General features: G+C 39.1%; 3 protein-coding genes across 3 annotated transcripts; 1 reads left to right on the top strand and 2 right to left on the bottom strand.

The window, feature by feature from the left end:
* Window positions 1-1508: 1508 nt before the first annotated feature.
* On the bottom strand, window positions 1509-8017 carry LOC112575155 (surfeit locus protein 4-like). The gene is made up of 4 exons (XM_025256787.1): window positions 7866-8017; window positions 5921-6184; window positions 5465-5508; window positions 1509-5204 (listed from the first exon to the last, which is right to left on the bottom strand). The coding sequence occupies exons 1-4, from the start codon at window positions 7914-7916 to the stop codon at window positions 4751-4753; spliced, it is 813 nt and encodes a 270-aa protein (XP_025112572.1). The 5' UTR covers window positions 7917-8017; the 3' UTR covers window positions 1509-4750.
* A 227-nt stretch (window positions 8018-8244) lies between these two features.
* LOC112575154 (transcriptional adapter 1-like) lies at window positions 8245-14048 on the top strand. The gene is made up of 10 exons (XM_025256786.1): window positions 8245-8382; window positions 8524-8560; window positions 9822-9876; window positions 10239-10304; window positions 10853-10959; window positions 11134-11215; window positions 11786-11916; window positions 12162-12310; window positions 12830-12992; window positions 13498-14048. Exons 1-10 carry the CDS (start codon window positions 8312-8314, stop codon window positions 13660-13662), a joined length of 1026 nt encoding a protein of 341 aa, XP_025112571.1. The 5' UTR covers window positions 8245-8311; the 3' UTR covers window positions 13663-14048.
* A 102-nt stretch (window positions 14049-14150) lies between these two features.
* Window positions 14151-20035, bottom strand: LOC112575153. Its single transcript, XM_025256785.1, has 8 exons — window positions 19898-20035; window positions 18559-19003; window positions 17596-18299; window positions 17000-17303; window positions 16565-16728; window positions 15895-16157; window positions 15157-15329; window positions 14151-14914 (listed from the first exon to the last, which is right to left on the bottom strand). The coding sequence occupies exons 2-8, from the start codon at window positions 18742-18744 to the stop codon at window positions 14708-14710; spliced, it is 2001 nt and encodes a 666-aa protein (XP_025112570.1). The 5' UTR covers window positions 18745-19003; window positions 19898-20035; the 3' UTR covers window positions 14151-14707.
* Between the last annotated feature and the right edge of the window lie 1045 nt (window positions 20036-21080).

Below are 21080 nucleotides of genomic sequence, written 5' to 3'. Positions count from 1 at the left end.
TCAGATTACAAGCAATGTCTGTATGTTCTAGGACAGGTAACCCAAACAAAAATGTAATGCTCGTGTTCATGGACTATGGCAATTTACCTGCAGGTAAAATTTCCCCGAGGCAAAGTACAAATTATTGAGCCATGAAATAGCTGGCTACCCATCTGATCAACATATCAGGAATTCCTTTAAAAAAGGGGGATTATTTGATGAAAGGGTGAGGATATAAATTTATAATAAATACTTTTTTAAAAAAAGAAGCAACAACCTCAACACAGTCAAATTTATTCATTCTGACCAAATGACATTCCTCAAGCTTGTGTTAGATGACAAAAGTTCTTTGTTCACTTCAGTTGAACTAAATCTCATCAAAATCCCTGCAATATTTAACATAAAGGGGAGAAAACAGATGGGGACACCTCTGATAAATTCCTGGCAAATAAAATTATTTGGGTAGGTCTACCGAGTCCCTGAATACTGGAGTTTCGCTTTATGTAGTCAATCTACCCAGGCTAAGGTAACAGACTGGGTAAGTGTGCTTCATAAATACAAGCCCTGGTCAACTAACTGCTGTGTGGTAGTAATCTGTGCTGGGCACTGTTAATTATCCTTTCCAGCTACTCATGTCAAGACCTTAAAGGATTTTGGGAGGAAATGAAAGACAACTCTGATGCTGCACAATTTGTTGAGAAGCAAACCGTTAAATGTACTAGATCAGTGGTTCTCAAAGTATTTCGGACGGCAGACCACTTTACTAAAGTAAAAAAAAATATGGCAGACAACCAAGGCCTAATATCATTCTGTACCATTAATTTAAAATTTAAATTGCAGCATTTGTTTCATTACAATTCAAAACTGGATGTACTTTTGTGACAGTAGTATTGAAATAAGTTTACATAAAATTACATACTTCGCAAAGTTATTAATTAAGATGTTAATGCAATGAGTGTAATTGTTTTTGATGAGATATCAAGGTGATAAACATCACTTTGTTGATATATGATGACCACCTGACGTGTGAGGCCCGCAAGTGGTCTGTGGACCACACTTTGAGAACCACTGTACTAGATTATGCATTTGTAACTCAAGGTCACTAAGCACACGACCACTCACAAGTAATAATGCACATACATAATACCAGTCTGTAAAACTCACATTTACACACTAAGGAAAAACACATTCAATACTTTTTACTGATTAACTTCACAAGTCTACAAGTTGAGTCAAACTTCAGTGTTTTTCTATTCTTGGAACGCCCATTAGAAACTGGTAAAAATATAAATGGAAATTAAAAAGGGTGTACCACATGACTGCAAATGTGTTAAGGGGATGGTTGCAGAAAACCAAAGTGCAAACATGCTGTTTAAACTATCACTTTGTAAATTCAGCTGTTCTGTCGAATTGTACCACCTGTCAACAAGTGGTCACACCTGTGGTGTTTGTCTGTAAAGTGGCAATATCTTAGTGTGAGCAACCTCACAAGATTCATGCTGCACAGCAACAACTTCACCAACACAAGCTCAAACAACCACATTTTTGTTTTTTTACATTTTTCAAAACAAATAGAAGATTAATACACTGACTACAGGGATATCAAAATTACAGACAAATCTGAAAATCAAAGCTGTCGAACATTTTCTCATGAGGCTTAAAATGCCAGATCCTGCAAACAAAGGTTACGGCAGTATCTTGTGAACACTGATCATGTGTAACATGATCATCTTTGCAGTAAAATGAACTGCATAGCAGTTTGATGACGCTCTGCATCATTGGAGAACTTTGTCCTTAACTCTCTGAAATACTACACTTCCTAAAAAAAACGCTGATATTAACATACGTTTCTGGCAGATAAAAAGCAGCAAATTAACAGCAGTCAACCAAATTTACTGAAACATGCAGGACAAGTAAAACCAATATAAGACTAAAACGGTCATCTTCCTCAACTGATCAAGTTCCAACCAACTTAATTTTACAGGAAGACTTCAAATATTTACTAGTTGATTGTTAACTATCAATTGCAATCACTCTCGGGTACACTCCTCCATCCCAATTATTTTACTTTTGGAGTCTCCTCTTGCACACACAGCAGTGCCTATAAATGACATAAAGCAAACAAAAATTGAGTACTTTCAGGAAACAAGAAGCCAAATTAAAAAACTAAAAACAACCATGTCACAAAGTAAAACGAACCTGCGTATAGATCATGTTTACAGAACACCAAATCCTGGACTGTAATTTATTACTTAAAAAGAAAATATACAGAACTATATGGCTCTGCTCATTTTTTTTTCCCAAAACTTAATATAATTCTACTGAAGGTGCAAATCTTTTCAGAAATTTTGAAGTGTCAGTCCAAATTCTCTCAAATCTGAGAAGGGACAGGGGCAACAAAACTCAGCACACATCCTCTTACGACTAAGAGGCTACAACGATAACTTGATTAAAAACAAAATACTGAAGTAAGGCATGCAGCGATTAAAACATAATCTCTCTTGCTTCACTTGGGTCTCCATTCATTCCCAGTGTCAAGACACCATATCACGCCTCATACAAACAATCCAAATCCTACTTAAAGAAAACTTCCCGTCAGACTACAATTCCTTGAGATCCAGTTGTGCACATTGAATCATCAGTGTATGAGGACAAGCCACATCCTGCCTGATATATCTGTGACTCCATGAACATGTTTACAAGAAACAGCTTTAAAGCAATTCGGGAATGGGGTAGGGGGAGGGGCGGCAGCCCACGGAGATAAACTTTTGTGCCAGGCTAAAAGGATGGCAACTACACAATAGGATGAAAGTTGCCGCAACGCATCAAGAATCAAATCCAGATTACTCCACCGCTCTTTAAACTTCATGTTTAATGCATTATACTGACAAACATGAAATCACATGTGACCTGAAACTGATTGGTGAATTTGAGAACCTATCCTTTCCCACCCCCTCAAAAGAAATCATAAAATTATTACTTACCCTAGCAAAATGCTGTCAACATACCTGATCAACAAAACTGCTTTCGTTGCAAATTACTAGGCTATCATGAAGTCAGAAGCATCCCTATTGATATGCCAAATTTAATCACACAGGCCTGGATGCAGACACATCATGTTTCAGTTGAAGAATTTATTACACTCATCAAAGACCAAAAAAAAAATGGACTATATATAAACAGCAATAATTATTACAATTGTTTTCAAGGGAGGTTGACAAAAAGAAGTCGTTAACAGTCAAAATTAAGTGTTATCTTTTTGATAGTTAAGAACATCTGAAACTAGCACCTGATAAAACTTGCATGGTTCAAAATATTCCATATCTTAAATCTAAAAAAATATGGGCAATTCCTTGCTCCTTTAAGATCAATATGGCCAATATGAAAATCAAAGTGTAATTCCTCACTAGATTCTGTCACACCTATATTCTCAAAAATGGACCACAAAAAAAAAATCCCAGACCACCAAAAACAACTGAGTATTTATCAAAAGAAAATCTACATATGTAGAAGATCAACAGATTCTTACAAGTCTTTGTGATTTTATTACACATTGACTTCTGCACAGTCATGGTATTGTCTTACATTGTAACAAGATAAACAGAATGACTTGGACAAGATAGCAGAGGACTAATCTTAAAACCAAAACTTCAGCTCAAGCAAGCAGGACACAGCAGATAACTGCTGTGGTTTTCATTTTCATCAAGCTGTCAAGTCTCTCTTATACATAAAGTGATTACATATATCAAGTACATACACGCCAGAATAACAGCACTGACTCACAAATAATAATAATAAAAAAAAATGCATTCACTCAAAGACCCAGTGTAAACATCCATGCCAGCACAGTTATTATAGTCTAACAGCTGACATGTAAAGAGACCCTGGTTAGTGCATTTGAAAGCATATCATTCTACATTGAGTACTTTCATTCCGTATTCACAAAGCATGGACTTTCATTATTTAGAAAGTATGGATTATATCATAAGCTACTCATCATAATGCAGTTCAGCCACAAAAGAGTCACCAGCGAATCAATCAGGAGAAACACAAATTTTGGTTAAAAGCTGTTGTCTTACACAGGGGTTGCTGAGATGTTCCAACAAAACTTCTTTTTTACAGTGAAATAGACTTCAAAGACACACCAAAACCACCAGTTCTTTATCATTTATTGCCCGATATAAGTATACAACACTTAACCACATTCATAAAACATACCGTCACCTGAAAAAGACCCTTGACCAGTGTTAGAAACCTTCTACAAATGTGGTGCCAATCATTCAGTTATTCATTGCCAAAAGGTAATTCGCATTTCTTTAGGAGAATGCTAAAAATAGGCAAATGCAAATTCTCCACATGGTCCTCTCCTATACCCTGATACTTTTTTTCTCAACAGTGACATTTTACAAAGTCTGTACAATTATACTGATCCTGTTTCAGACACTCATGAAACATTAAGCTGCTAAGTGCTGAGGATTTGTCAACAAACAAACAAGATGGATGTACAAGCTTGGGAAAAAAATCCTTCACAATAGGACAAGCTAAGAAAAAGTACTTCAAAACCAAGGTTTTTTTTTCTTTTTTAGTCCTCTGTACTGTCAAAGACAAGTCTGCTTTAATTTTTAAGAAAAATAAAATGAAGGACATGTTGATTCTGTTCTAAATATTCTAACAATTCACGCAGTATTCTTACCATTTAAAAAGAACAGACCAAAGGAAATGAATTACTTTTTAAAAAAGGGTCTAAAATTTCTATTGGAAGTTGTTTTCACTACCATTTTTTCTTATGCTCATCCATACTAACTCCACCAGGGCCATATGCCACAACTAGCAAGAGCCCACCAATCACAGACAGGGTCTGGAAAAAGTCATACTTCAAGAAATCCCGCATGGGCCGATAGTCTGGAATGTTCCACCAAGCATTGAAGTAGACATTAAGCCCTGTTAGCCAGATGACCAACACTAAAGCAGACAGCTTGGTTTTGTACCCAATAGCAATGAGGACAATAAGAGCTGTGCCAATGACGTTGATGAGAATTTGAAGCATACTGATCTCCAGGCGGAGGAGGGTCAGAAACATGAGGACTAGCAGGATGCGGCCACTGAGTTGCATGTACTGTTTAGGATTGTTTTCACCAGTTGAGGGCAGGCCAGCAAATAAACTCTTGCCTTCTGCCTTGTTCTCCGCCAGCAAAAGCAGTACACCCCCTGCCAGAGCCAGGTTCCTGAAAACACAACAAGCAAATATGCCACTAGTCGCAGCAATCAACCTCCACTGCTCACACAAGCAAATAGTAACAAATATACATTCACACAAACCCTCACAGACAAGTGGCAAATGTTTGCCATTTATCTAAGTGTTTCGAAACTGTAGCAAGTAAACAAAAAATATTAAGCTAGATGCCAACATGCTAAGCTTTTACACGATGTGCAAGTGTGTACGAGAGAGTGAGTGCATGTATATGTGTTTCTTATCTAGTTTTACCTCATCAAGAACTTGACATCCCACAATATGCTGTATGCCACTGTCTGCAACAGACATCAGCAACAATGTGCTAAAACCAGCCAATAAAAAGTGTGCCGTAACAATTCAGAGATATTAAACTATTTTTAAAAGTATCAAATTACCAGCTCTTTCCTTCAATAAAAGGCAGGATACACCCATTACCACCTTGAAAATGATGCAGGTCATGCAGCTGGTAGCAGAATAAAGGAACATAAACCAACATCCATGGGGACGGAAAACAGTTTTGTAACTAAGACAAATTACTTGTGCTTGACTTTCCCATGCTGCCTGGAACAATGTCTTACCCTTTGCTTTATAACTACATCCTCTGAAGTAACAGGGCAATATTCTGACAGCAGTGTTTGTTTAGTCTGAATGTCAGCAGACTTACTAAAATGATAGTTCAATCTGTAACCCAAAGAATGGGCTCTTTACCTGAAGTGCAATGATACCAAAAAGTATACCACATGCAATAGGAACTTTCTGTCGACTTAGAACCATCACACAACCCGCCAACTGTCCTGTCAGGTTAGTCAGCACAAAAAGGGAAGCCAGTACATAGCCACACCCCCAGGAGGCATTCATGTAGTCCCTCTGCTCATTCCACTGTGTCCACATGCGAATGCCATCCTCCAAGAAAGTGCTGATGAGGCAGAAGCGGGCTGCATGAGGAAGAACGTGTTTTGAGTGTCGCAAAACCTGAAATAAAAGGTTTCTTAGCTTAATGTTCTTATGATTTATAACAAAATTTTAATCATTCACATGAAGAAAATTAATGTGGAAGACAGTAAATATACAAAAAGGCCAAGATTCAAATATAGCACCTCTTTATGCCATTAACAACTGGGAAAAAAACTCTTATGACATTAAGATAAAACATTATTTAAGGCACAATTATTACATTGTACTTATTTGCACACTGTTTTCGATATGGTTTGTGTAAATAGGTAACAAAATTGGTAATTAACAAAGAACTATACATTAGGTAACATCATACACAATTCACTGTTGATTATCCTTAATATTAAAGCTAGCTTTATTATGCCAATGGCAAGTTATGTCTCTTGCCCTCTGCAGTCAGGTACTTCTCTGGGCCCAGTCAATGTGGACAGTGACTGTGTATGTGCCAGACAGGGAGTGTGGAAGAGAGAGTATGCACAAAAAATGGGTAGTGCATGTATGTAGAGGAAATTTATGGGGGTATATAACCAAACAGTGCAAGCAGGCCAGTAGTGTCAGCAAGTATGAATGTATTTGTCAAATAACTGGTGACCATCATGTCGAATTTCTCATGTGCTATCACTTTGTCAATAGTGAAAGGAGAGTACTCTGGTACTGAATAACTGCTCAATCACCTCATAGCAGTTTTGTCCCATAGCCACTATTTTTCTCGTTCTACAAACTATCCCAATACAATCACCATGGTAGCACACATATGTTGTTGTAGGCTTAGCACAGATATATGCTAAGTGCAGCCAATGAGTAAAGGATTTCCTATGGCTATCTGTCCAGATTACATATGTGAAGCAAGATATGAGGCTCATTAAATTGAGATGCCCTTAATGACACCAACAAAACTGTAGACAAGTTCTACCTCAACATCAAGTTACTGAAATATGAATAATGTACACAGAGAATAATAATAATAAAACCTGAAAGTAGGATACGTTTGCAAATGTTTGTTATCTTTTAGTTCTGAAACCCTAGGTCTTCTTGCCTTCACAATCAATAATCTTAATGTAGACATTAAATATTTTCAGTGTTCATGGTGCGGACTGATGGAATATCGTCAGGGTGAGTTATCTCTCTAAAATTATTCATCTATATTGTCTACTTGCAGTGACCTGAAAGTGTATTGAATATCAACACTGAAACTACGAATATAGGATATGAACTTTTGCCAGTTGTGAATGATTTCAAGCTGCTAAAGTCTGATATCACTTCCTTCCACATTACATATCTTGAATAATGTAACAACCTGGATGCGCTACGTACGCTGTTTTGCAGCTATTAATATGTCTGTTTGCATTAGAAGTAGTTAAACAGAAAGTGAAACATATAATGGAATAACTTGGTATTAACATCCAAGGCATGTCGACAGATAACGAAATAAGGCAGTTGGCCAATGCATCTGCGAATGGAAATCGTCTCCTAGTCCAGTTCAAGAAAATTGTTCATATTGCCACAAAATGTTTATATCTACTAAAAGAAAGTGCTATTAAAGGTGGTTCCGTATCTTCTGAAACATTTTAACTGCACATTGGGGGAAAAAATGTGTCAACTTGATGTTATCAATCTTCATCACTGTGACACTGAATCTGAATGGAAAAAGCACTATGACCAAAACAACTTAAAATAATTATAAGTAACACAAACCTACCAGATCAGCCACATCTTCGGCTTTATCTATTAATTCGTTTTGCTTGGGCATTTTGCGCAAGTCGCCGAAAACTACCGGCGAAGAGCCACGTACTGTCTGCTTTCCACAAACGGAAGTAGCGGAAGTAGAAGCACAATCGTCATACCAGACGCTCTGACAACTTCATTTCTTTCTGTCTTTCTTTTATGACTATACATTAAAAAATAATGACAATATATTGAAAATAAAAGTATATGGTGCAATGTATTACCCCATTCTAATATTTTTAGTTTTTTAAAGTTGAAGTTTATTCCTTTCTAGCAGAAAGCAAAGTTTATATTTCTTTGCTAGGCGGGAGCAAGTACAGCAAAAAGATCCGCTGCCACGTACGCAACGGGCTTCGCTCGTGATCGGCAACTCTCGGTAAAGTCCGGAATAAGGCCGAGAATAAATAAACAAAAACGCAAATGGCTGCGCCCATAGACTTACATGGAGCAAGAAAGCGATTACTAGAAGAATTAGGAGATCAGTCAACAGTGTAAGATTTTACTTCATGTTCTTTTGTTATGTATATATACACTTTATTTTATATATTCGAAATTCAAAATTTACCACAAAGTCGTTCTGAGAATAGCAACAGAGCCCAAGACTGAGAGATTGTTTTTGATTTGCTTTTCAGATATTTCCAAAATTTAGCTTCTTGGTTCAAGAAAAAGGTAAGCCAAGAAATGATGAACATTATTTAAAAGGATTCAGGGTGTACTTGAATGCCTCTGTATTTATTGTTTGATAGTAAAGAAAACGAAGTGGTGCTGCACAAAAACAGCTAGCAATGTCCGCGAATCAGTATCGGACTGACTTAAGTGTCTATACCTACTGGGCAACTGGACTTCGAGTAGCTTTTATGTAGTGTACAAAAACTTTATAATATAATTTAAGCATCGAGCGAGAACAAAATTATCTTCTGTGATTATCATACTGCATACTGCGACTGTCGTCGGCTTCACTGTAACATGTCTTCGCTATCGAACTGGTATCAGTGATTATATGTTGTACGGTGATTGCTGGTGTAACAAATTTCTCAAAACACAACGAGAGACATTGAAGATGCATGTGTCCTGCAGTTTTAGTATGTACCACACGAAGAAAACGGTACACAGACATGCACATGTGAGTAAAAGATGAAAGAGACAGATTGATATGCATGACGGATCAACAAATGAGGATAAAGGAGACTACATTAAAATATAGTACTACGGATGATGACTAGTTGAACCAATGAATAATGGTGAACTGAGGTAGAATCAGCTGTGAGCTGTGGTCAAATCGACTTTAAGAAATGATCTAATTGATTCATATGGTGTTTGAATTGGCAAATAGTCAAATGGACCAGAACCAGCATCACTTCTTGTACTCTTGTCTTATAATGTGGGTTGACAGCTCATGATCGATAATGAGGTCACAACATTTTGAGTGAAGCCTCTCCCTCCCTCTTTTAGTTGGAATCAGATGGTGTGGATTTTAGTGAGTTTCAACCATCACCCACTACAAACATATTGTGGCACTCTTTTTTTTATAGAAATTTATGGGTGTGAGGACCAGGCATTGTTATATGTTGATATATTTATTTGCTAGAAGTAAAATATGGTTTATTTTGTTACACTTTTGTTAGTACATGACAAAAGTTAGAGCTTTGACATCATCATCAAGATGGTTAGAGGAAAATATGGCCAGTCTCTTGGTGTTAATAAACGACAAAAATGAGAATTTTGACACCATTGTCTAGATGGTTTGAGGAAAAAAATGGCTGGTCTCACATTATGCATTTTATTATTTTGTCACCTACATGGAGGATGCAAATAATTAATGAACCCTTTGTTTTTTTATTTTGGGAATAACAGGGAGATGACAGCTGATTTATGTTGCTTATCAATAAAAAGGGAATAAAGTTATTCTCTTTTATTTTGTTTTGAACAGAGCACAAAAGAGGACTTTGATGTAGAAGCCCGCAGACTTCTGAAAGAGGATACAGGTAAGGCTCAACCTCACTGTATGTAAAGTGGATTTGTTTACATGCCAGTCTAAATGTGACATCAGGATTTAGCGAGACTAAATTAATTATTATACCAGCTGATAAAAATACTTTTTTTTCCATGTACCTAAAGCTGTTTTAACAAAGGTTGAGCTCAAAAAGTAACAGCAAGCATTACTTTTATTTACTAGTCACAGTATTCTGCATAATTTATGCATTTTCTGTGGTATTTAAAGTCTGATGAAAGTTCCTTTTCTTGTCCTCTTGCCATGCACTTTTGATGGATATAATTAGAGTGCTCTTTCAGATCTTGTTCATGATGCATGACATTGTTTTTATTAAATTTTGTTTATCCTTTACAGTTCACCTTCATAATGAGTTTCTTCTTGCTATCATCGCCAAATGTCAAAGTATCAGCTCTTCCACCTGTAAGTCTTCCTTACAAATCTTGTTTATAGCACTTAGAAATTTTTCTTACAAATATAACATTAAAGACCTATTGGTGAAATATATCATGATCAAAAGACTCCTTTCATGTTTGTTTATTCCTTGTTACTCCTCAGGGAGCATGAAAATATCTTTTTTTTTTAATCTCCCTCGTCTGTTCAAATTTCCATTTGGGGGCAAAGCTGCATGTGATGTCATGGCTGAGGACAGCATCTCAGTTGATACGAGTTGCACATAAAATGCAAAATCTCGAAATTGGAAGCACTTGTGCCCAATGATAAATGCGCAGGAAAAAATTCCTACTTTTCAAAATTATCAAACATAGAGAAGACAGTGGGTCATCTTCTGTATGTGTAGGACTAACTTCCATATGCCAGTTGTGGACATTTTGCTACTCACTGTTACCATATAATATGTTATGCATAGAGAGCCTTACATGCATGTTTCTCATTTGCTTATACATAATGCACTCTGCTAAGAAGAAGAATGTAAAGAGGTGGTGACATTTATTTTGTTTTTGTTTCCACAGTTTTATCAAAAGAGACAGCACTTCAATCAGCTGCCAACCTTCCCTCCACATTACAGAAAATTGTGAAGCTCAAACGCAAGACACCAGGTGGTCGGGCTAATATGCAGGTAAATATGAAGCAGTGTATTTGAACATATATTTTTGTACCTTCACCACACATTGTCATGAGTAATGCATGTTGTGTCTCACTGTGCTATAAATAGCTTTATTCCCAGTGATTTTGTGGGTGCATTTAGATAAAGAATATTGATGTAGATTTTCTCTATATTTTTTCATCTTAGCAACGCTTTCAACCAGCCAACCCCATGGATTTTGCACCCATGATCAGCCCTAAGCCAGTGGAGGAAGGGACTAGTTCACTAGGTAACAGTTCTATGTATAATTTGCCTGGAACATAATTTTCTTCACTTTTGTCTTTGTAATCTACCTATACTTCAGACAATTATAGAAGTCAGTTCTCTTGATTGTTGTGTATCTGTTTATTTGTCGGGTTATTCTTAAAGAGCAGTCAAAAACAGGAATGGTGAGAAGAGATGCCACTGCTAAGTTTGCATTTTTGTATATAAACTTAGAGAAGTGGTATGAACTTTTCATGGTAGAGAACCTCCATGAGTGACCATAATTCACTTTAAGAAAACTACAGGAGAATGGTGTACAATGTGCTCAGACCCTTGCATGTATAGTATTCACATGACTGCATAATTTATATACTCGCATAACAAAGGATTTATGAGCATGAGGGGTCTTGCTAAACATTTTTTTTGAGGGGGGGGGGGGCAGCTCCCACTAATCAATTTTTGAATTAACCTGATAGACTTCATCTTACTTTCTGGAGGTAACTTCTGCATACTGAAATGTTTCTCTATGTTTTGTGATAAATGATGGGTTCAACATTTTCTTTTAGCAAACACCATCTTTGCTTTGTCCTGTCAGGATTTGTGACCCGTGACTTGCTTTTGCCTGACTTGGCACTGTTACATGGGAGGTCTTTGGTGTGTGCCTGGGAAACAGGTCTCCAGGATGTGCAAGAAAATGTGGCTAAGCTTATTGTCCATGCTTTGGAGGTTTGTGTCACAAGCAGTGGCCCACCTACTAGATGAATCCAATGTCACTATATGTCATCTAGAGCATTAGTACTATATTAATGCAACACAAACACTTCACATGCTATATACTGTCACAAAACACAAAAACCATGTCACTTTGGTTCTTTTTATATTTGACCTAGAAAGTAGAGTAAGGTATAGGCCTGTGACATTTCTTGACAAAATTTTGATGGTGATCACTGCCTGTAAATATGTCCCTGTAGATACAGTTGAAGAGAGTTCTTTCTGCTGTCATGGAGAGTCGCAGTGGATATAAGTTGAGAGAGAAACGGTTCCAGTTTGCCATGGGCTGTGAAACTCCAAATCCATACCTGCGACAAGCATCACAAGTGTCAGACTCATCACTGAACAGGTATCCACTTGATACATGCCTTCTTTATTGTGCCATGGAGTATTTATGTGGAAGTAGATGAGAAGGGAGGATGCCAGGAAATTTGTTCTGGCATGATACAAAAGCAACAATAATTATCTTTAGAAATATTTCTATTTCAAATATTTGTATAGGGACTGGTAAGATGACTGAAAGCAGCTAAAGTATTGTTGAATGCTAATGATACTCTTCTGGCACCAAGGATACAGGCAGACATTATAATACTCCTCCTTCTCCCTCCCTCACTGTCAGAGTCTGGACCTATTATTGTCACTCTTTCTCAAACATACAAGTACAGACCCACTCCGATTAAAAAAAAAAACAAACTAACGTTCAGCATGTTTTGTGTTTATGTCATAAATGTCAGCTTTTGAAATCAAGAAAGTAAGGTTTATTTTTTTGGAGGTTTTTATTGTTTTTGTTGAAAGTGCATTGTGCAAAGTAGTCTTTGTCTAGAGAAATAGGTAGCTGAAGTGTTCTTGTATGGATCAATGTCTTCAGTGAGGCTACTACAATCACAAGCAGTGGCTATCACACACCAAGCCTGAAGCCCTCCGTGGATGCCGCCGAACAAATAGCCATTCATGAACTTGCTACGGTATCCAGAACAACACAACAGCAGCGGGGACCTATTTCTCTGTTTGATCTTCTTAAAGCATTGCAGGTAGTGCTCTGTTGATAGAAATCTGGATAAGCTAAGGAGGGAAGTCTACATAAAGTAGTGAGCGTTTCACTACATGCCAGTGCAGAAAAGCTAGATAGCTTTGGGGAGAAAAATGTTTAAATTTTTCTGGCAAGCTGCAAGTTGTTTGTCAAGCTGATTTGAAGTATGAGTGCTTATTGTGTCTAGAAGGCAATGGGTTTATAAAGATTGTTCATGAAGCAGTGTGAAAACTTGTTTTCAGCACGAATACATTAGGGAGGCTTCATAACCTAGTTCGTGTACTAATCTGTGGAGCACAAGGTTGTATGTTTGAGATCCAGTCAAGCACACTCTACTCCTAGAAATGGATATAATGTATCAGAAAAGTTAAAAAGTAGAAGGGGAGAGTTGGGCTCTGCCTTCCACATCCCATGACCTAGAAATCAGTGCCTCTTTTAGTTACAGGGTTCTTTTTTACCTTTTTACCAGTGTCATTATTTGATGATATTTTTTTTTCCTTCACCAGACCAATCAAAGCATGATACCATCACACTCAGTGTATGCACCGACACTGGAGCGTGTGATTCACCAGATGTGGCACCCAAGCGCAGAAGAAGAGGTGGAAGAGGTGGGCGTGACTTCACACCAGCAGCAGCCTCTAAAGCAGCCTCCTGTACTGTTGTTTGCTTAAATTGATGACAAACATTGGACTAGCCCCATAATCCCTACAGTGTTTGGTGACTCATTCTGTGGACTGAAAACAATTTTTCAGGAGCTTTCAGCAGAGATGGTTTAATAAAGCAAAGATTCACGAAGATCTCTGTCTGGGCAAGACAAGATATAGAGGCTATCATTGTTGAGTAAGAATATCATCTCGCCAAAGATAGTTTTCATTCAGAAGTGTTTCAGAGATGGTCTGGACAAAAAATCTGTTGCATATTTTATAGATGTTCTTATTTTCTTGTATACTGATGTGCGCTATGTGCCTGTTATTCCAAGGGACAGCATTCTGAGCAAAGGCATGGATGTCTAGTGTGTATGAGTGCACATGCTTAATTAAATTTATTGTAATAGAGACTCCTGTGCCTTTTTGTTGCATTTTGCTTTGTCTCCTGTGCAAGTGTGCGAGCATACTTGTGTGAACCCACACACAAACGACACACTCAAAAAAAAACAACATTTGAACCACATTGTCATTTTAATTGTTTTTGTACCATTCATTCTGATAAAACCAAAATATTACAGATGTGTCTCAGTGTAACATAACAAATATCTTGAGAAAGGATGAAGCGTGACTTTCTATGTTAATAATCACTCAGTTATTGGGTGTAAACAAAGCTGCCTCTGAGAGAAGATAAACTTACTCCTTTAAGATGTCAATGTTCATCAAGTGTGAGGTGAAAAAGTGGTGGAAAATGTGACCATTGAGGAATAGATACTGTAAGAGTATGATACACAAGTTTATTAGTCAAATCCTCCTGAAAGCAGTGCTTACATTTAAACTGTATGTGTGAACCAAGTATTTTTCTTGGGGTGCTGATGCATATCCGTTTGCAGTAGCTATCCCCTTTAGTTCAGCATCAACTATAATACATTTCACCATTAGTAGCAAAGGGAATTGTCTTTATTCGGGGTCTCACATAAAGTCATCTTCCTGTTTTTCCCTCAGAAGAAGTACTCAGAGAAACAACCATTCCCAGTGAATCACTTTGTCTTGATCTCATTTCATAGACACATTAGAATCGGTAGCAAGGAAATAGAGCTGCACCAAACACAACGCAGACGATGCCAAAAAGAAGAGGGGCTGCAGGCTCACCAGTGACATCCATCAGTGGGCCGGTGATTGCCGACACTACCAGCCAGGCACAGGGCATTGCACATGTGACTAAACCCAGGATGGAACCAACAGGAGGATGACTCCCTTTGCCAGATAATGTCTCAGTCTAAAAACAAACAATTAGTTATATTAGTACTTGTTACTAATAAAGTGCTTGCTTCAACTTTTCTATGACCTGTACTCTAGTTTTAATAGTTCAAAATTGAAAGTATATAAGTAGATCAAGTGCTCATAATATCAAAAAGAAGATCAATCAAAATTCAAAATATTTTTACATTACATTATAATCTAGACCTGCAATAGAGTGGTCTGCTATCCATGCATACACATCCTTGCTTTGAAACTGACCTCCTTCTGACACTGCTCGTTGGCCACCATGAAAGGTATTGTATTTAATACCGCTCTGCTCAGTCCCATGACCCCAGAAGTGACATAAAATGCTGCCAAGCTGTTGGTCAACCAGTAAATCAGCAGAAGACTGACCATAGCAACACTGACTCCGAGATATTCAACTTTCGGCCCTGCAAATGGCAACAGTAGAATTTGTGAATTCACAGGCAATAAGCAAATGACAAATCTTTTGAATGCTGCACTATCAAGGAGCAGCAATAATAATGATAACAATGCACGTTTATTAAAACATACAAAGTGAAGTTTTTTGGGCCTCAAATGCAGACAACGATAATAGACATTTAAATAATGCAGGAGAATATAACAAAATCAGCTAGTATCTTAGCTACTTGTATGTCAAGTAAACAGTGTGATCAATAAATGACAGAACTGAGTAAGGATAAAGAGCCTATCCATGATGATGGTAAAGAAATTATCCTCAATGGTGAAAGGCTTTCAAGAGGGCAAGAAGCTTGCAGAAGATGGTAAGGAATTAATGCATGAAAGTGAAAAACTTACCTAAGATCCCAGAATTCTGGGGAGCTGACCCAAGATGGGAGAAAAGTTTAACCTAGAGGGTAAGGAGTGGGTTTAAGAGGACAAAAAACCTACCCAGTAGGGTGAGGCTGTCTATGGTGAGAGTCTTACCCTAAATGGTGAGTTTAAAGAACTTGCCCAAGTTGGCGAGGTGCTTACCCAGAGTGCTGAGGACTTTGTGATGCACGAGGCTGAAGATCATGTATACGATGTTGGTTATTAGCAGCCCAAGTGACCCTGTTTGGACACCCTGCTGGTACAGCTCCTGCTTGGGGTTCCCTTCCCTAGGGTCGCCACCGAAGACGACCTTGCCGAGGTAGTCGATCATGGTAATGTTATAGACGAAGTTGCCGCAGCTTGTGAAGAAGCTGGATGTCATGAGGATGGCGAGGTTGAAGGTGGCTCTGCTGGGCCACCGACATCTGGTCAGAGGGCAAATTAAAACATCGTCACGTGATCAAACTCGTCAGCACGAATACTGAAAAGGATAAAAGTTGTCCATAGTTCGACAACATGTGTGGTATACATGTCGAACTTGTAAACTTACTATAAGAGCTCAACATCGAGATTATTAGATATATCCAGCGTATAAACTCGCATGGTTTGACAACACGGCTGGTACTGACAATGAACCTGTAGACCAACTTGCACAGCTTGGCAACAGAGTCTATATAACCCATTTATATAGCTCAATAACAGCGCCCATGCACCTATAAAAGAACTCATGCGCAACCACACAAACGCACGCACACACACAATGGCATATAGACCTGCTTACACGACTGATTCTATTCAAAATCTCGAGATATCTTGCAGGCTGAATGCTTACCTTTTCCTAGTTTCTCTGGTGCTGTTGCTGATGGTGGTCTGCGACAGTGAAATGGTGTTGTACGACTTTCTGCTGGAGGCAGCTATCGATTCCTTGATGTCGGATTTGTCGTTAAAATGATGAAAGCGAACGCTGATGCTGCGAGCAAGGAGAGGATGGTCCACCTGGAGGCCATGCAAAATCCTTGTTAATGTAGAATCGCCGTGTGTGTGTTCATTAGCAGTGATCGGATATGTTCATCAGTGGTGATTGGATGTGTTCATCAGCGGTGATTGAATGTGTTCATCAGTGGTGATTGGATGTGTTCATCAGCGGTGATTGAATGTGTTCATCAGTGGTGATTGGATGTGTTCATCAGCGGTGATTGAATGTGTTCATCGCCGGTAATTGGATGTGTTCATCACCGGCGATTGAATATGTTTATCGACAGGTTACCTGCGTGGACGTGGATAGGCCAAGAACGTCCGCGGGCGAGGCGGTGGCCATGATGAGGTTCTCCTGCATGTCTGTGGTCAGCGTGCTGTGTTCCACTACCATGACGCTTCCCTCGTCCCCCTCCTGGCCAGCGCCGTCATTTCCGCCGCGCGCCACGTGCTCGACGGCGTCGGTGCCGCCCTCTGGAGGAATGTGGTCCCAGTACTGCTGCTGAGGTGCAGACAACACCGAGCAGAGGGTGCAGACCACAGTTAGCGCGATGAGGATGCTCACCTGCACAACAGCCTGCTTGCACACCTGCGCCCTAAGAAGGTAAACACAAAAGAGGTCACTTGGATTTATATGTCACGCACTGGAGGGACTTGTGTATTTATTTATTGTAATTATTGTTCTTTATTTAATCAAGATGTCGGCAAAGAGCCTAAGTACATATTAACACAGTCTGCATTGGTATGATTTACACTTTTCCATGTTTGTTTACGCTGCAAGGCAAGGCAAGCTCGCCCACTGGCCTGTTTCTAGTACAAGACCTGATAGCATATTCAAGAATCCGAAATTCTTTCCAGTGATCCAAGCATCCTTCTCAAAATACTCACACCCAAGGCGCATCGGTGATGAGGGAGCCGAGGTCGATGAGACCAGTGACGGCGGTGCAACACCCGCCCACGGAAGCCATCAAGACTCCGAGCACCAGCAGCGACACGTGGTCCATGCGGGGGCTGTAGGAGATCATGTATGTCTTGACTGACACGTTGGTCATGTCGTAGCCCCAGTCAATCAGCACGAAACCCAGCACGGCGATCAGCGCCAGTGGAGGAAGCCCGAACCCCGACTGGTCACCAGCCACATCCTGGTCCTCGGTAATGATGTCGGTCTGTAGTCGTCGCCCACTTGCATCGCTGGACGCGTTCCCGCTGCTGACTTCATCGTGAAGAACATAAGCCAAGTCCGCGATTGTCGATTCCTGGACTGTTCCATTCTCAAAGTCTTTTCCAACAAGTGCAGTTTTCGAGAAATTTTCGGCAGTCGCGTTCCCTGTGACTGTGAGGTTGTGATGGTCAGGAATGGGAGGGGGGCGGTGGGATGGACCCTGGCCCCAGATGTGCAAGGCATTGGCCAACAAGATGAAGGTCAGCCCAAGGCCCAGCAACGCCACCGCGCACACCACGGCGGGCCTCTTCCGGCGTCTGGGGTTCGAACCTTTGTCAATGAACCGTCCGTACACTGGTAGCGTCAGCATCGCCAATGAAGCGGAGATGCAGCCAGGAAGCGTTACCAAGGCGACGGGTGTTCCCAGGGTCTGTGAAAAGAAAAGTGGTTGATTCTGATGGCGTTATCTTGATTGAATTGTCTTCATTACAAACTTTTTACTATGTCCTCTTGAAGAGTATTTTCGTTGTATAATTTGATTTTTTATGAGTAATCGGAGATAGCGGAAGGAAAATTTATACTTTGTGATGTGTGATGAGTCTTTGTGATATGTGTGTGTGTGTAAACCGCAAACATTCAAATAAAAAATGTAATTCGCGAGAGCTGAATCCTACCGCCTTTGATCATACCTGGAGGACAGGCAGCATGTACAGGTGTTCAAAGAAAGCCGCTCCATCACTGGGTAGCATGCCCACCGCCAAGCGTATCTTGTGAAGATACCCGAGTCCCTTCTCCTCGTAGACAGCACGCGGAACCTCCGTTTGTCGAAACGACAACTGGATTTCAGTTTCCTCCACTTTTTGGCGTGGCGACATCTTGAACTATTTTATTAATATGTGAGTGAAGGATTTTGTATTCTATTCCTTCTCCCTCTTTTATTTTTGTCTACTGTTATTGTTACTATATCCGGAAACGAAAAGTCTTCTTATTTGCTGGCATCGTTTATGGCCATGTGTATTTTGGTCCAGGTACTTGGTGTTTTTCTTGCGTTGTTATCTTTTTCAAGACTTTTATTATTTTTCTTCCGACAGTCAGCTAGATGTCTTCTGGGATGTGGGGATGTCTTGGAAATTTCTGAAATACGTGGAAACACACACACACACAATTAGCGGATCTTATTCGTGTTTATTCTAACAGTGTAATAATAATAATAATAATAATAATAATAATAATAATAATAATAATAATAATAATAATAATAATAATAATAATAATAATAATAATAATAATAATATAGCACAATCACTTTCACGAAGAAGCATACTCTCAGCTCTTAAGACAATTAAGTAATAGACATAGCATACGAAGGACGGAAGGAGAAACAACCATGCAGACAGGTAATAAAAGACAAACATAGAAGACACATACAGGGATCTGGGAACAAATAGCAAGGATGTAGAGAATCATAAATCTTCAGAGGAAGACGAACAGGCCAACAGACTATAATCACAACTACTTACAACTAACCAATAGACGATAAAAGTCAAAGAAAGAGTAAGAAAATGATGAGTATTTTGTTGGTTGATGTAAGGAGTAATGTACAGCCGAGGGTAGGGCAGTACAGCTGAGTGTCATCGGCATGTGTTTGATGAGAAAGACAATAAGACTTATTTAACGAGAATTATATATATATATTCTGTACACATTTTCTATTTTCTGTGTTCTTGCATTATGCGGCAAATTGAAACCAGCCCAACACCATCCCCACACTACCACACACAGTGTTGCACTTTCAACGAATATTGAGACAAAGACATCAGGACAGTTCACACAGAAAGTTCAGTTACTGAAAGACCAACACATCTGAGTGTGGGACACAAAAACAGAATCACGGGGCGCAAGTAAATAAACCAACAGACACACAAAAGAGGAAAGAAGTTGTTGTAGACAGAGAGAAATAAAACGCACTTTTGCAAAGGCCGACAGAATTATGTTGGATAAATAAAATAATTAAATAAATAAACTTACGCAAGTGGAAATGAACAGTTTTGGAGAGGTTCTCTCTGTCCCAGGGCTTATCCCTTCTAGAATGATGACGACGATGACTAGGAAGCAATAGCAGACGATGTCTTGAGCAAAACATCGGCTCTTAAATACCGAGATGGTAGGTAGGGCGGGTGGCGGGTGGCGGGTGGCGGGTGGATGGAGTCTTTCGCCTGTCCAAACCGGTCGTAGTGTAAATGAGTTTAGAGTTTTTAATGAGATGTACTATCTGAGGGTAGAAGCTAATCAGCTGTCAACATCCAGGGAGAGCTAGTTCTGATTCTGCATACATTGACAAGAAAAGTCAGGTAGTTTCGAGGTCAAGGGGCAACTTTTATCTCGCATGCTTGTTACATAAAGCCCCCCGCGCTGTCACCCTTTGGTTACACACAAACCCAGAAAATGACCGAGCGGTTATCAGGCTCCGATGAATAAATAAATTAAAATAAAACTCTGGCAATTATCCCTATTTTCAAATTTACTGAAGTCCTATAATTTCCTTCATTTAATCCAGTAGTAACCCCGAAATTTGTTTAATTAGAACAAACGGAAAGTTCTTTATCTACCCCACATATATCATGTCTCCACATGTAGAGATATAATTTCTTCAGTCTTACCTATACCTTTCCTCCTTTCAGAACGAATATAACAGTTCATCTCTTTACAGAAACAATGGATGTCGTTGTTTGGTGAACATATCGGTTGCCAGTCAGATAGGCAGACATATTTACCTCTGAAGATACTGTGTGTTGGTTCTCATCTTGGTTTATTTTTAAGTGAGTGTATATGTTCCTATTCCGTCGTTCCATGTTTAACTGTCATTGATGTTGATGTTTTTATTTGTTGTCTGTACTTAATTTGCAGGAGAAAAGGATGAGAAAAACAGAGATAGGTAGGTGTGTTGAGGGGGGAGGGAAAAAAAAGAGAGGACTGTGGCTAAGAGAAAGATCGTTGAAATAAAAATTTAAAAAAAAGGCAGACACGATATGGCATCTAGCAAGTTCCATGTGTGTACTTCTGCAACAACAACAACAATACTACCTTTGTTTAAAGTTTATTTCCTCATGTCCAGTGCATCTTTAATGCAGCGTCATACAGCATCCTGCTACAGCTGGTTTTACCTGGCCCACTGGTGGGGAGGGGGCAAGAAGGGGGCAGTACAGGTGTA

Source organism: Pomacea canaliculata, linkage group LG11 (genome assembly GCF_003073045.1).
Source record: "Pomacea canaliculata isolate SZHN2017 linkage group LG11, ASM307304v1, whole genome shotgun sequence".
NCBI classification, from domain to species: domain Eukaryota; kingdom Metazoa; phylum Mollusca; class Gastropoda; order Architaenioglossa; family Ampullariidae; genus Pomacea; species Pomacea canaliculata.
Note: the sequence above shows the minus strand (reverse complement) of the source record. Positions and strands in the feature narration are given on the sequence as shown.